At 32.9% G+C, this 13,979-nt stretch overlaps 1 protein-coding gene across 1 annotated transcript; it reads right to left on the reverse strand.

Annotated features, from left to right (window-relative positions):
* Positions 1-446: 446 nt before the first annotated feature.
* Positions 447-8,406, reverse strand: LOC131609942 (uncharacterized). Its single transcript, XM_058881777.1, has 11 exons — positions 8,203-8,406; positions 6,633-7,262; positions 5,524-5,701; positions 5,195-5,423; positions 4,845-4,984; positions 4,332-4,621; positions 3,771-3,983; positions 3,166-3,657; positions 2,358-3,023; positions 1,303-1,833; positions 447-1,153 (listed from the first exon to the last, which is right to left on the reverse strand). The coding sequence occupies exons 2-11, from the start codon at positions 6,903-6,905 to the stop codon at positions 926-928; spliced, it is 3,240 nt and encodes a 1,079-aa protein (XP_058737760.1). The 5' UTR covers positions 6,906-7,262; positions 8,203-8,406; the 3' UTR covers positions 447-925.
* Positions 8,407-13,979: the final 5,573 nt, after the last annotated feature.

The following is a 13,979-nucleotide window of genomic DNA, read 5'->3' on the forward strand; positions in this document are numbered from 1 at the left end:
AAAAGCAGTTGAGGGAAAGGGAAAATGTCATATCATCTCAAACATCAAATAATTGATGCCTATTATTAACTCATAATTCATGAGATTACCACGTCATAATAATATCTAGTGCATTTTTCCAGCTCTTGCTTTCTCTCAACCATCTTCCATCCAAATCACTTGCCCCCACAACATTTCCAATCAACCTTTTTCTTTTTGTTTGGTCTATTTTATGTCTTCTCCCATTCCTCTGAGACTCTGACATAAATATAACATTTCTATGCAAATAAGAAAATAGAGCAAGGAAACAAACAAACAAGTTCATACATTGTACACATGCTACTGATTGTGCGTATCTTAAGAAGTGCCACAAAATAAAATAAAACTGTTAAAATCATAAATTAATAAACTTTTTTGCAAGTTGCATGCATATAGAGAGCTTATAAAGAGTATGTAAACAATTGTGGTCACACCAAAGTCTTAATATTCCTCAAATAAATGGAACAACTTTAGGGGACTACAAAAGGGTCGCTGTTTTACTTAGGACATAAATCAAAATAACCCTGTGTATGGGAAAATCCAAAGCCCTTATTTATGGAAATGAGTATATCCTCTTATTCTTACATTCTTGAGCCTAGTAAGGAAAATCTGTAATCATGTCTACCCTTGACTGCAACTTAGCTCGCTCCGATTATTGACCAGTCTCCAACTTGAGACACCATTGAAAATGATAAATGTAAAAATATTTATTATATGATACAATTCTAGCTGGGAGAAGACTGAGAAGGGAGAGAAATGATAAGAAGCTAGAAACTAAGACACTTGTGATATAATAGAGAGAAGAATGTACACTAAAACTATCTCTTTACAGACTAGTTTACAGTCATGTGCTTGGAGCAAGAAAAGGGTAGAGTCCAGGGTAAGACAGTAATCACAGGAGAGAGACTTAACATTGCTTTTTGACAATCTTGACACTGGTGTAGAAGCGCCTAAGATCTTTCATAGCTTTTTCCTCGATTTGAATTGAACGAATGGAAGATGGAGTATCAACTTCGGGCTTGAACCAACGGTTCATCCCAGTTGCTTCAGATGGCGAGCCTTGACCAGTTGCTATAGTGAATCCGGCAGTTTTAGTCTTTGGACTACTGGAGAGGGCCTGTGCTTGTTTCTTTACCTGTTACGAAGCAACATGCTTAGTTGAACACTAACTATTGTTATGAAGCAACTAAGACAAAAAAAATATAGTGAAAGTAAGCATAAGCCTATAGGCTTTTCGATAATCATTGAAGATAAACACTTGAAAAGATGCCTTAATTCACAAACCTGTTGCATTTGGATGTCTCTTAAAGACAGCTTAAATGGTTGAGGAGGGGTTCCTGAAGCAGCCCAAGGAGGGGTATTTTTATCTCCATCAGATGCCTGGGGACTTCGAGTTGCGGCAACAGGTATTGGGCTAGAATGAAGAAATGAACTCAACTTTATTTTCCCACAACTGCCAAAATCAGAAAGATCTTCCACCTTGTCTTTAACCCCAGGTGGCTTGTTACCCATTATTTTGCTCTGCTCATCCTGGATTTCACGAAGAGAAGTAGAACCCTTCCCAAACTTGGCCCCGCCCCAGGCAGGACCATCATTTTTTGGTGTCGGTGGAGGGGGAGCCACCTCTTCTGGGACTTCATCAAGAGCACCACTCAGAAACATTGAAAGCCCACCCTTCTTGTTCTTCTTTTTGGAAACCTTTGGTGACGGGCCCTTACCCTTCAGCAACTCTGAAGCATCTTTCTTTTGCACAACAAAACCTAAATCTTTTTCACCTTGGTCTGCTGTGGAATGTTTGCAGATATCTTCTTCCACCTATCAAATCAGGTTGAGTTTTAAGCACTGATATGGTAGGAATTATGCAATTAATTTTTGCTGAAACACAAGAAAAGAGGAGTTCTGGAAAATCTTTTCTTCACAATTTCTTCAAATAGGAAATCCTATGCATGTAAAAATATTGAGTCATCTTGATTAGCCAAAAAGACCATGTGTGTGTGACTTCTATAAATATGCAGAAAAGGACCTGAAATTGCATATAAATACATCACTTTCCTAAAATTAAACATCTAAGGACTTGGTTGTCTGTTTCGCTAAGTGAAATAAACCCGAGACAGGATGTTTATAAGCAACCGACAAAGAATATCATGGAGTGATATGTGAGTAAAGAGTGCCTTCATACTATAGATATAAGTAGACAACTGTGTTTATCTGGTATACAATTACGTGGATTGCTAGCAACCTCTATCAACAGTCAACACAAGAATTTAAGAGCAGAAAAAAGAAATTCAATCAAAGTATATTTCAACGTAGATGGCATGAATAGCTCTAGGGAAACCAACCTTTGAATTAGAAGATGGCATGTCCAACAGGCCTTCAGATTCAGGGATCATTTCATTTTTAGAATAAACAGATTCTATATCTGTCTGCTCTATGCTTGATTTGTTGCCAGTTTTTTTCCTTTGTTTTTTCGATGATTTACCTTTCTTACTACCTTTCCCTTCTGGTTGTATAGAAGATGACTCTTTATTCTGTGAGGTCTCGACAGGAACACCTAGCTCTGCAAGTGAGCTCTCAAGTACTGACTTAGATTGAAGTTTTGTCATCTGCTGGTCATCGAGAATATGTCCTTTAGACTGCTTAGTTTCGAGCATCTCAATCTGCTGCAACTTCTTCCTTATAGCTCGAACTACTTTGGAGATTTCACTATCGGGGTCATCCTTGGGTTGTAGAAAGGAATCTGACCTTTGAGCTTTCTCCAATTTCAGTGCAGATATTTTCATGGGTTTGTTATAGGCCCTTTGACACTCTATCTCATTATCATCCTCTTCACTGTCAATGATGACGGGGAGTGTAGCAGTTGGAGTAGGAAGTCGACGGTAACTCCATGCCTCCGATGATCTCTGGTCTAATAACCCTTCTAGGCTCGCCAAAATATCTAGCGAGGCACTTGCTACAGCATGTGTTGAAACTGAAAATATGTAATCAAGGTTGCGCATGACAATATCCTGCAACCAGAAAACAATAAGAAGCTTTAGTATATATGCAACCCACCGTAGTTGGCATGGACCAGCATTAAAAACAAGAGATATAATAAAATAATATATCACACATCTGACCAAGCAAAAGCATAGTGGTCAACATCAGTACCTCACAATATTTCTTCAAATCATCTGCTCCAAGAGAATCAGCAATCTCAAGCAATTGTATGGCATTCCGTGGCTCCAGCATACACTCTGCTGCTGCTTTTTCACAAAGACTTTTCAAGCTGGGTGTAGACCTCTGTCTAAGATTATCATTTTGAACTGTATATGTTGTATTACTGGAATCAGAATCCTCAAATAAAATGTCTTCATTGAACTCCTCCATGCTATTTATGTTACTCGACTTGAGCTTCTGAGAACCATCAATCATGTCGATAGGGTAGACAGGATGATAAAGGGAAGCCACAATTAATAAATGTGTTTCACCAACTGAAACTGAAGTAGCCTTCTTTACACCAGGCATCCGAGTTGCAACAAGCGGCTTATCCTTACCTTTCTTCCCGTCCCACATGTAAACATCACCTGTAGCTGTAGCTGCTGCAGTCCAGTACTTTCCAGCAGATATGCTTACCATATTTCTTCCACACATAGTATATAACTGTACAAAAAAAATTTAAAAGACAAAAGATGGGAGAGAAATATTTCTAATCAGCATGTTTGCCCAAGGAAAATTGTGACGTAAGTGAAGAAAGGAAGTAAGAGAAAAAGAACCTGCTGGCATCTAAGATCAGGATCTGAGGAGACCCAATAAAATAATGCACCGTCTTCTGTAAGAGCCATGCTGTGTACCATTCCAGCAGCTATAGAAACTACGTGAAGTCGTTCCTTGCGATGAAACTTTAAAGGAGTGCTTCCACTTTTCTTCAAGTTCCTAGTAATCACAACACGTTTTGGAGTAACAAGTCGGTGACCCCAGGTAAATACCTACAAAACAAGGAACTCAAGATATAATAAAGATGAAAAGTAAAAATTACAATTAAAAAAATCTACTGACAGGATACAACAACTACATATACTTCATATAGCGTAAAATCATTTTAAAATGATTGCTTCATATCCATGTACCTGAAAAAAAATTTAGTTGAACTTGAACATAATTTTGGGAAAGAACACTATCAGTGCCCAAAAAGTTAGGCATTACTCCTCTGTAAAATGTTTGCCTTCCAAATTTGTGGTGCAGTTGCAGTACAAAAAGTTAATAAAAAGTAACTAGTTCTGACAATTAGAAGAAATTGAACTCATATAAAAAGACCATAATTAGCAAATAGTTACCTCTCCGTCAGATCCTAAGACAATTGTGTGGTATTTTGCAGCAGAAACTCCAATTAAGATCTTGCCCTTCAAGGATTCAACCACATGCGGGGTGTAGTTAGAGGCCGAGTTTGAGGTTCCGTAACCAAGCTGACCCTCTCTATTGCCACCCCAAGTAAAAACTTCACCTAAATCAGAAACTACAGCTGTGTGCTTGTTTGCTGCAGCAACAGCAACAATTTTTGACTTCAACGAAGATACTCTTCGAGCTGTGGGTTGTGTATCAACAGAAGTGTACCCAAGCTGTCCCTCTGCATATCAACAAAGAAAAGGTTGTTGCCAATGCTGTCTCATTCTCAGATTTCATACAACAGAGCATAAACAAATATAACCCAATTTTAATAAAAGGTAAGGCAGGGATGTAGGGAAAAAAGATTACTTGGTTGCATCCAGTAAAGTAGTTTACAATTACACACTACGGTATAAGACTCAACTTAATGAACACAAATATTTTCAACTATCATCAAGTTTTACCTCGATTGGATCCCCAAGTGAACACTTCGCCGCCCTGAGTAGCAATAACAGTATGATGCTTAGCTGCAGCAATTGCCATCACTCTGCGAGAACCTAGACCAGAAGTCACCTGGCGGGGAGTGATGACGGCAGCTTGACCACTGCAATGAGTATAACAATATAAACAACTATAAGTTCATGATTACAGTGCTAAAACAATAGCAAGCCGAAACTGTAAATAAGTTCCCATTTGCTTTTGCAGTGAAATTTCTAATGCCACAACCGCTTCACTGCAATATGTGAGATAAAAGACACTGCTTCTAGATAAAATTATTTTGGTTTCCAAGAAAACTCAAAAATAGACCATATACCTGTGTATGTCAAAATCAGGATGCCCCAGACGGCCCCCTCTTCCAAATCCCCAAGTATACACTTCTCCACGATCAGTAAGTGCCACACTATGGAACTTTGCTGCAGAAAGCAGCTTAATGATCGAACCATTAAGTGAATCAACTTTACATGGTAGCTTCTGAATATGCGCATTTCCAGTTCCAAGCTGATAATTTGCACCACTGCCCCAACTAAATACCTCAGTAGCAACTGAGATAAATCAAAGTCAGATCTCTTCCTATTTGATAAATCTCTATTCTCGACAACAATCCAAATAATGACAAAGTTGTCAAAGCACAGAAGCTTATACCTGAACCGTGCTCATTTCCAAAAACCTGAAACACGTTGCCAGATAAGAGATCTACAGGTATACGAGATTTAGAGTCCTCCAATGTGATTGAAGCACCATGCTGAAGAAGGATGCTAGCAACAGCAAGATGACCAAAATGCAGAGCCCTGTGAAGGCTACTCCATCCTGATTCTCCATCCTGAAAATAAAACGAGTTTCATCATTTAATATACTAAAAGGGACAAAGCAATAACTAAATTCTACTAAATTATAGCTTCCCTTCAGTATAAAAGCTCTATGAAATAATGAAAATTTTCTGATCTAAAGATAAGGGAAATTCAACTAAGATGGTTTAGCCTAGTACTATAACATAAATATTTGAATGAAACAATGCAAAACAATGAGACTACTGCAGACAGGGATTAGATATATAAACAATACCTAAAAATTAGAAAGCCTAAAAAGTACAACCACTTTTCATCTCGATGGTCAGAAAAGCATTAAGGTGGAAGATCCGAGTTAATTTCAATTTTGGATTGCAAGTGGCTCCTCAAAATTTGATATTAGAAGTCAGTTCAACATAGTTTTATTAATTATCTACCATACCAAGGTTTGAATCCAAGTGGCAACATATAATCGCAGATTATATTGCCATCTTATAATTATCCAAGTGGCAATAATAAACAATATCCATAAAAACTAAGAACTTATGAAGACATTTCGTTTCCATAGAAGTTAGTGTTGATATTTTATGACATTTATATCTTTTTTTATGCAATTGCCTTCAGTCATTGCATTTTTTCGGCTCATAAAATTTAGAGTGGTATGAATCAATGAAATACTGGTTAAATGTTAGAAAACTGTACGTAGTTTTAAATTCACCAAAATTTATGCAGACATTTCAATCATTTTCTGATTTAGTCCAAGGTTAGGTCATGGCAACCACCCACTGTGTAATGTACAAAATGTGATTAGCATAAAATGAAGAAAGAGTTATAACAAAAACAACTATCTTGCTTCTTGAGAAGTAAATATGAAGAAACAGTCACAAAACCAAAGCTTCTTAGAGAAAAAAGACAAAACACATATTTGCAAAACTAGGAAAATCAAAAAAGAGAAAGTTGTCATACTCGAGCATCAGGATCTGCACCAGCCGCGAGAAGCCTCTTTACAATGGGAATATGGTTTCTCCAAGCTGCAACATGAAGAGGAGTCAGCCCGAAGGTGTTCCTCAAATTGATATTGCCACCACTCTTTTTTAGTGATGCTAATGCTGACTCTACATCATTCAGAGATCCATCTCGCACAACAAGCCACAGATCTTTTTGCGATCCAGAATTAACTTTGCGGCCTGATGTCTGTAAATTCTGTTTCTGTGCATGTGGACAATTAGCTACTTCCATTATTACAAAATGTACAATCTCAAAGATGTAAGCTGGCTCCAATGGCTCAGCAGTTATATTATTATATTAAGCTTATATTGGTAATTTCAAGAACAAGATTCTCTAAAGCCAATTCACTCTCCAGAACACGCTTGACCACCTAAGGAAAATAAATAACGCTGGCCATTGATTCACTCAGTACTCACTAATCCATAATGTGATATAATGATCAAAACATCAACCAGAGATATCCAGCTACAAGTTGAATTAGTAGTCTTCTAATCTACCATCAACACCATCGTCAACATGTCTTTCTCATAATATAATTTACGGCAAACTATTGACAATTCCCGGCACGTTCACAAGTCAAATAGAAATCTGCTTTAAAAAAATGCAATTAAACATTTGGTCAGATAAATCTGGTGGAAAATAATAATAATTGGGAAAGGAAGCTACATAAACATGCACAAGCAACTAAAGTCCTTAAGCAAAGAATCTCACTCTTTTGGGGCATATAAGCTGCTAATAACCAACAAAACTCATATCAAACAAGTCTTCAAATTGAAGTCAACAAATTTATCCCTAAAAGGGTGCAAGTCAAAATGCATAAAATTAAAACCTAAGTAATAGCCTTAAAACAAAATCACAGCTAATACTTATGTTTATTGAAATCAGTGAGACAGATCATCAAAGAGATTATCGAAATTGAAACAAAAATACAAGATCCACATGTACAACAGTTCAGAACACCAACAATCATCATAGAGATTATCAAAACTGAAACAAAAAGTATACATTGAAGCAATGCAAGCCATTTAGGGTTAGAAGTTAGGGTGAAAGATACAATTTGAAAAGAAAATAACAACCAACCACAAAATTTTATCAGCAAAGTTTCCTATCTGATCCAGACATTCAACAACTAATTCATGACATCCATAAAAATACAATTTTTAAGCTCAACATTCACTCGAGCAATTAAATCAAGACATGACAACAACCTCAAAGTTACACCGTTCAAAACAAAAATCAAGATCAAGTACTAAAAAAACAAACTTTACATAAAAAAAAATGAGAACTCCCTCTAATGTATCACGTAGCATACCTCAAAAAACACAAGATCACCGACATACCAATAACAAGTGTGCAAAAACACAACCTCAAAAACACAATCTTCAACAACAAACACAGAACTTAGAATTATAACAATAATAACAATAACAACAACAATGTAACACCGATTGATATGAAGCATTTTGTCGGATCATATTCATATAATAATTATTCACAAAAATGAAAAAGAAAAAGAAATTGAAGATACCAATTTGATTAAAAGAATGCGTGTAACTCGCCTGTTATTCTGTTGAGAAAAAACCAAAGGTGTTCCAAAGAATATGAAGTTGAAAGTTAAAGATGAGAAGAGTTATAGATGGAGAATTTTGTTTGTGACCAAAGAGCATCGATTATCGAAACCCAGAATATACCCTCGCTCGTACACAAATTCTATAACCAGATAAAAATTAAATCTAGTTTTTTTATATATGGAAATTAAATTAAAAAGGAAAGGATATGGAAAGGAAAAAGTGAGTCACGAAAGGGGTAGTTTCGGAAACTGAAATTGATTTCGTTTGGACCAAAACTTCGCTACTAACGACGTGGTCTGAGTTGTCTCTCCGACTCAACCTGTTTTTCACCGCCAAACAAGTGTGCTATCTAATGCCACGTGTCTATAATGACGACATAAAAGTGCGACTAACTAAGAAAACAATGTGAAAAATAAAATTCATTATGTTTTAAAAGAAAAATTTATTTATAAAAATAACATTAATTATTAACAAATTTAATATCAATATAAATTTTTTTAAATTACTATAATTTTATTAACTTCGTTGAGATTTTAGTGTCAATTTAGCGTTGATCTGACTGATTAGATATTACATATATTAAAAGAAAAATTAAGTATGTTTGGTTCGATCTTTTATGAATAAAAAGAATTTGAGATAATCAGATTTTTTTCCGTTTCATAACACTAACTTTTCGCATATATTTATATCTCACATTTATAGGGAAGATAATTCGTGCGCCGATTTTTTGGCTAATTTAACGCTCGGCATTGATTGTATCGCCCTTTTTGATTTTATTCCGTTGGGAATTCGGAATGATTTTGTAAAGAATAGGTCAGGTATACCATTCTTTAGGTTCGTGTAACTTGAGGCTAACTGGTTCCCCGTTTTGTTCCGCTTATTTTTATTATTATTATTATTATTATTATTATTATTATTATTATTATTATTATTATTATTATTATTATATATATATATATATATTTATATATATATATATATATATATATATATATATATATATATATATATATATATATATATATATATATATATATATATATATATATATCTTATTAAAAAAAAATCAAAGAGATTTGGATGGAAAAGAGGAAGAGAAGTTATCATAAAATTTATTTTTGCTATATTGATAAAATTATTCTATTTTTTATTAAAATTCTAAACATTTTTAACAAATATTATTATTTAATTTTTATCTTTTTATTAGAATTCTTGACAATTCTATTATTTTTATTTTTTTAATAAATAATTTATGTCTAGCAGAATACACCATTATTATTATTATTATTAATATGATGACTCATTTTTTCTTATTTTTTTATGTATTTTATTTTATTTATAAGAATGTAATTGTTTTATAAGTTGTTGTATTATATGTATATTTATAAAAATCAAATATACTTTTTATTAAAAAAATTCTCTTCTCTTTTCTCTTCTCTCTTCAACCAAACATACATTTAATTAAAATATTTTTTATAAAAATAAAATGTTTTATAATAAATTAAGAATTTAATGGGAATATACCGACGGTGTAAAGTAGTTTTCCACCGTCAATAAATTGTAACTGTCAGATTTTAAGTTATGTTTGACTTTTATTTTAATCATATATAAAATTATAATTATGAATGGTTGTGGGGTGGCAAAACGGGCCGCCCGCCCCGCCCGCTGTCCGCCCCGCCTTATGCCCGCCAAAAAACGAGCGGGGCAGGCATGCCCGCCAAGTAAAATGGGCATCAAAATCATGCCTGCCCCGCCAAGATGGCGGGTTGGCGGGCGGCGGGCTTACCCGCCTATTTTTATTTATATTTTTTTAATAGATTAATATGCTTTTTTTAACTTTTAATTAAACTTTTCACTTAATTTTTAAAACAATTTTTTATAAAAGTAATTTTTTAACAAATTTACTCTAAAAATATTACATATATTTATAAATAAATGTATAAAATAAACCATCAAGAATTACAATTACTAGAATTAACTAAAAAAAGAGTGAATTTTGGAGGAGGAGCGGGTTTTGGCGAGCGGCGGGCTTTGGCGGGGCGGGTATGGCGGGCGGCGGATTTTGGCGGGGCGGACTTTGGCGAGCGGCGAGCCAAAATCCCAACTCAACCCGCCAATTTTTGGCGGATGTGCGGGCGACCCAGCGGGCCCTGGCCCGTTTTTCCACCCCTAGTTGTGATGGGCTTTGACAGTACATAACCATTAATCTCATAAATTAATATAAATTACTTTGAGATTGTTTACCAAAGATTAATTTTAAAAAAAATTTAGTTTGACTTTGCTCCTTTATTACTCAAAGAATATAGTGGAAATTTGAGGTAAATGAAAATTTATTTATTTTTGTATTGGTACCCAATATCAAAAACGTTGTTGACAAGTAAGAACTTTATGTTTTGAGTCAATAAAAAGGAAAAATTGTTGATTCAATTGTTACGGTTAGAATTAGATAACTTTTTCTTTTTTTGACAAAATCAGAATTGAATGATTAAACACTATTTAAAAAATGGATGAATAAAAAGTTGTTAAAATAAAACTATTGCATTTGTCCTACCCTTTTGAAAAAAAGAAATTCTCTATATGCTTTAGTTTAAAAAATAGGCCCAATGTTTCAATTTTCATACCCCCACCATCCACTGGACAAGAGTTCATTAGGTTAGTAAACCGTCTGGATGGTTAAATTTGTTTTCCTTTTTTATTATTTAATAATTAAAATTAATTATTTTATTTAATATAATATTTAAATTAAGAACTAGTGTGATACCCGTGCGTCCGCACGGGTACCCGTTGTGGCCGTGTTATTTTGTTCAATATATATTATTGCAGAGGTAAATGCCATAAAAATAAATGTGTAAAATATAAAAATTTATTTTCAATAGGTTGAGCCAAAATTTTGGATATTTTGATTAATAAACATCATTTTCCCGATAATATTCAATATTTCGATCAGTAATTTCATGTTCCCGTTAACATTTAATATTTTGATCAGTAATTTATATTGTTGTTAAGATTGAATATTTCATTCAGTAACTTCATGTTCCCGTTAATATTCAATATTTTGATCGGTAACTTCATGTTTTCGCTAATATTCATTATTTTGATCAGTAATTCCGTATTTCCGTTAATATTCAATATTTTTATCAGTAATTTCATGTTCCTGTTAATATTCATTATTTTGATCACTGACTCTGTGTTCCCGTTAACATTCATTATTTTGATCAATAATTTCTTGTTCCAGTTTAGATTCCAAATTTATTCCCGTTAATATTGAAAAAATTTATCAGTAACTTAATATTTCTGTTAATATTCAAAAAAATTATCAGTAACTTCGTGTTCTCGTTAATGTTCAATATTTGTCAATAATTTCGTGTTCCCGTTAATATTATTATTTTGATCAGTAACTTAGTGTTCCCGTTAATATTCAAAATTTGGATCAGTAGCTTAATGTTTATGATAATATTCAAAATTTTGATCAGTAACTTCGTGCTCCTGTTAATATTCAATATTTTAATCAATAACTCTGTGCTCCTGTTCATATTCAATATTTTGAATATTAACGGGATACCCGTGCATTCGCACGGGGACCAGTGTCGTATGCTCATTTGTTTTAATATTCAATATTTTGATCAATAAACATCCTTTTCCCGTTAATGTTCAATATTTCGATGAGTAACTTCATATTCCTGTTAATATTCAATATTTTGATCAATAAACATCATTTTCTCGCTAATATTCAATATTTCGATGAGTAACTTCACGTTCCCGTTAATATCATTGTGCAGTATATTTCAAAAAAAAAAATTAGAAATACATATTTTTAAAATAAAAATAAAATTATTTTACATCAATAATATATATTTTAATATTTTATATATTATCTTAAAAAATATTGTATTTTAAATAAAAAATTATATCAAAATAAAAAATAATAGAAACATAAATAATTGAAAAATAACTCATTTTTCTCGCATTTAGATTCTTACATTATTTTTATTTACTTTGATTGTAAAAAAAATATAATAACCCGTTTGTTTGCACGAATTCTGGTATGGTTATCCGTGTGTTTACACGCTACTGGGGTATTACCTGTAATTATTCAATATTTTGATCCATGTTATCATTATATAATTGAGGAAAATTATTGAGATGAGTTTATCAATGGATAGGGTTTGGGCAGGGTACAATAGTACTCGTTCCCATCCCCAAGTTAAAAAACTCCCCGTACCCGAGCCTATATCCGCGTGGACACCAATGTTCATAACTGTACCCGTATCTTATGGGTACCTCAATACCCGTTTATCCACGTTTATGGTAAAATTAAATCGATTAATTATAAAATATCATATAATTTGAAATATTTTAACAATATTAAAAAAAAAATATGCATGTAATTGTTGAGTTCAGAAATAAATAAACACTTTTATTAAAATGTGTAATAGTTTAATAGCAATATTTTACTTTAAATTGATAAACATGCATTTTTATATAATAATATAAATGATATTATATAAATATGTAGTGCGGTGCGGGTATCGAGCGGAGTGGATAGAAGATACTCGTTCCCGCATTCATACCCGCTTCTTTTAATGGATAATTACTCGTGCCTATAACCGTACCCATTTTGTGGAATTTTACCTGATCAGTTGTGGGCATGTTTTACGGGTACTCATAGCGTATTGGCCAAATTGCCATCCATATAGTTGATTGACATAGTAGTATACATATAGTAGTATACATATGAGATGAGTTAATGAAATTGAAAATTTAATTTAAAATAGTATACATATGAGATGAGTTAATGAAATTGAAAATTTAATTTAAAATTGGTAGCATATATACCTATAGAATAGATATGAGTTGATTGACATCGGTGAGTAGAGATTATGATGATAAATTTATTAGTAAGTATTGATTTGCAAGGAATTATATTGGTTTGTATGTTTCAATATAACGTATTATATGAAGACCCATAGAATTATCTTATCTTTAAAATAGTGAAAAGTTGTAGATGAAGATATTAATGAAGTTAAGATACATACCTATAAAACTTGCTTGTCAAATTAGCTTAATTTTGAAAATAGAGCTTAAATATCTAGAAGTTGATTATTATCATTTCATTATAGAAAACACACATATGTAATCAATAAAATGTTTTTGAGATATCTTTCAAGTTGGAAATGCGACTATAAATATAATGTTTGCATTAATAAATATATATTTATAAAAAGGAATTTAATATGGTTACAAATATATTATTTGAAAATTTGAGTTAAAATTGTAAATGCTTGCCAGAATTGTGTTATTAAATCAGAGTGATTGAATTGCAGTTAGTCAGCACATCAACAACTTGACTTGCAACTAAGAATTTAAGATACTTATCATATCCCCTTCCAACTTGTATTGTCCTCCCTTATCTCTATTCTCTATTAAATTTTATTTTCCCATCACCAGTATAATATTATGTTTCCTTTCCTATCAAAAAGCACTCGAGTAAGAAACAACAAACCCAACTGTTTATAATAAATCCTTCACCAAAACCATTAGATTTCAAACTGATTATTAAATTGTTTGCATATCATAGCCTACTTAGCATTTGTAATTGGCTTACATACAGGAAATAAATCTCAATAAAACACTAAATGCTCCAATTTACATACCAGTCCACTTTGCACAATCATGACATATAACAAAAAGCTGGTGGAAAACAAAATAATATCAGTGAAGATAAGAGTAATAC

The sequence above is a fragment of the Vicia villosa genome, linkage group LG6, assembly GCF_029867415.1.
Source record: "Vicia villosa cultivar HV-30 ecotype Madison, WI linkage group LG6, Vvil1.0, whole genome shotgun sequence".
Taxonomy (NCBI): Eukaryota; Viridiplantae; Streptophyta; class Magnoliopsida; order Fabales; family Fabaceae; genus Vicia; species Vicia villosa.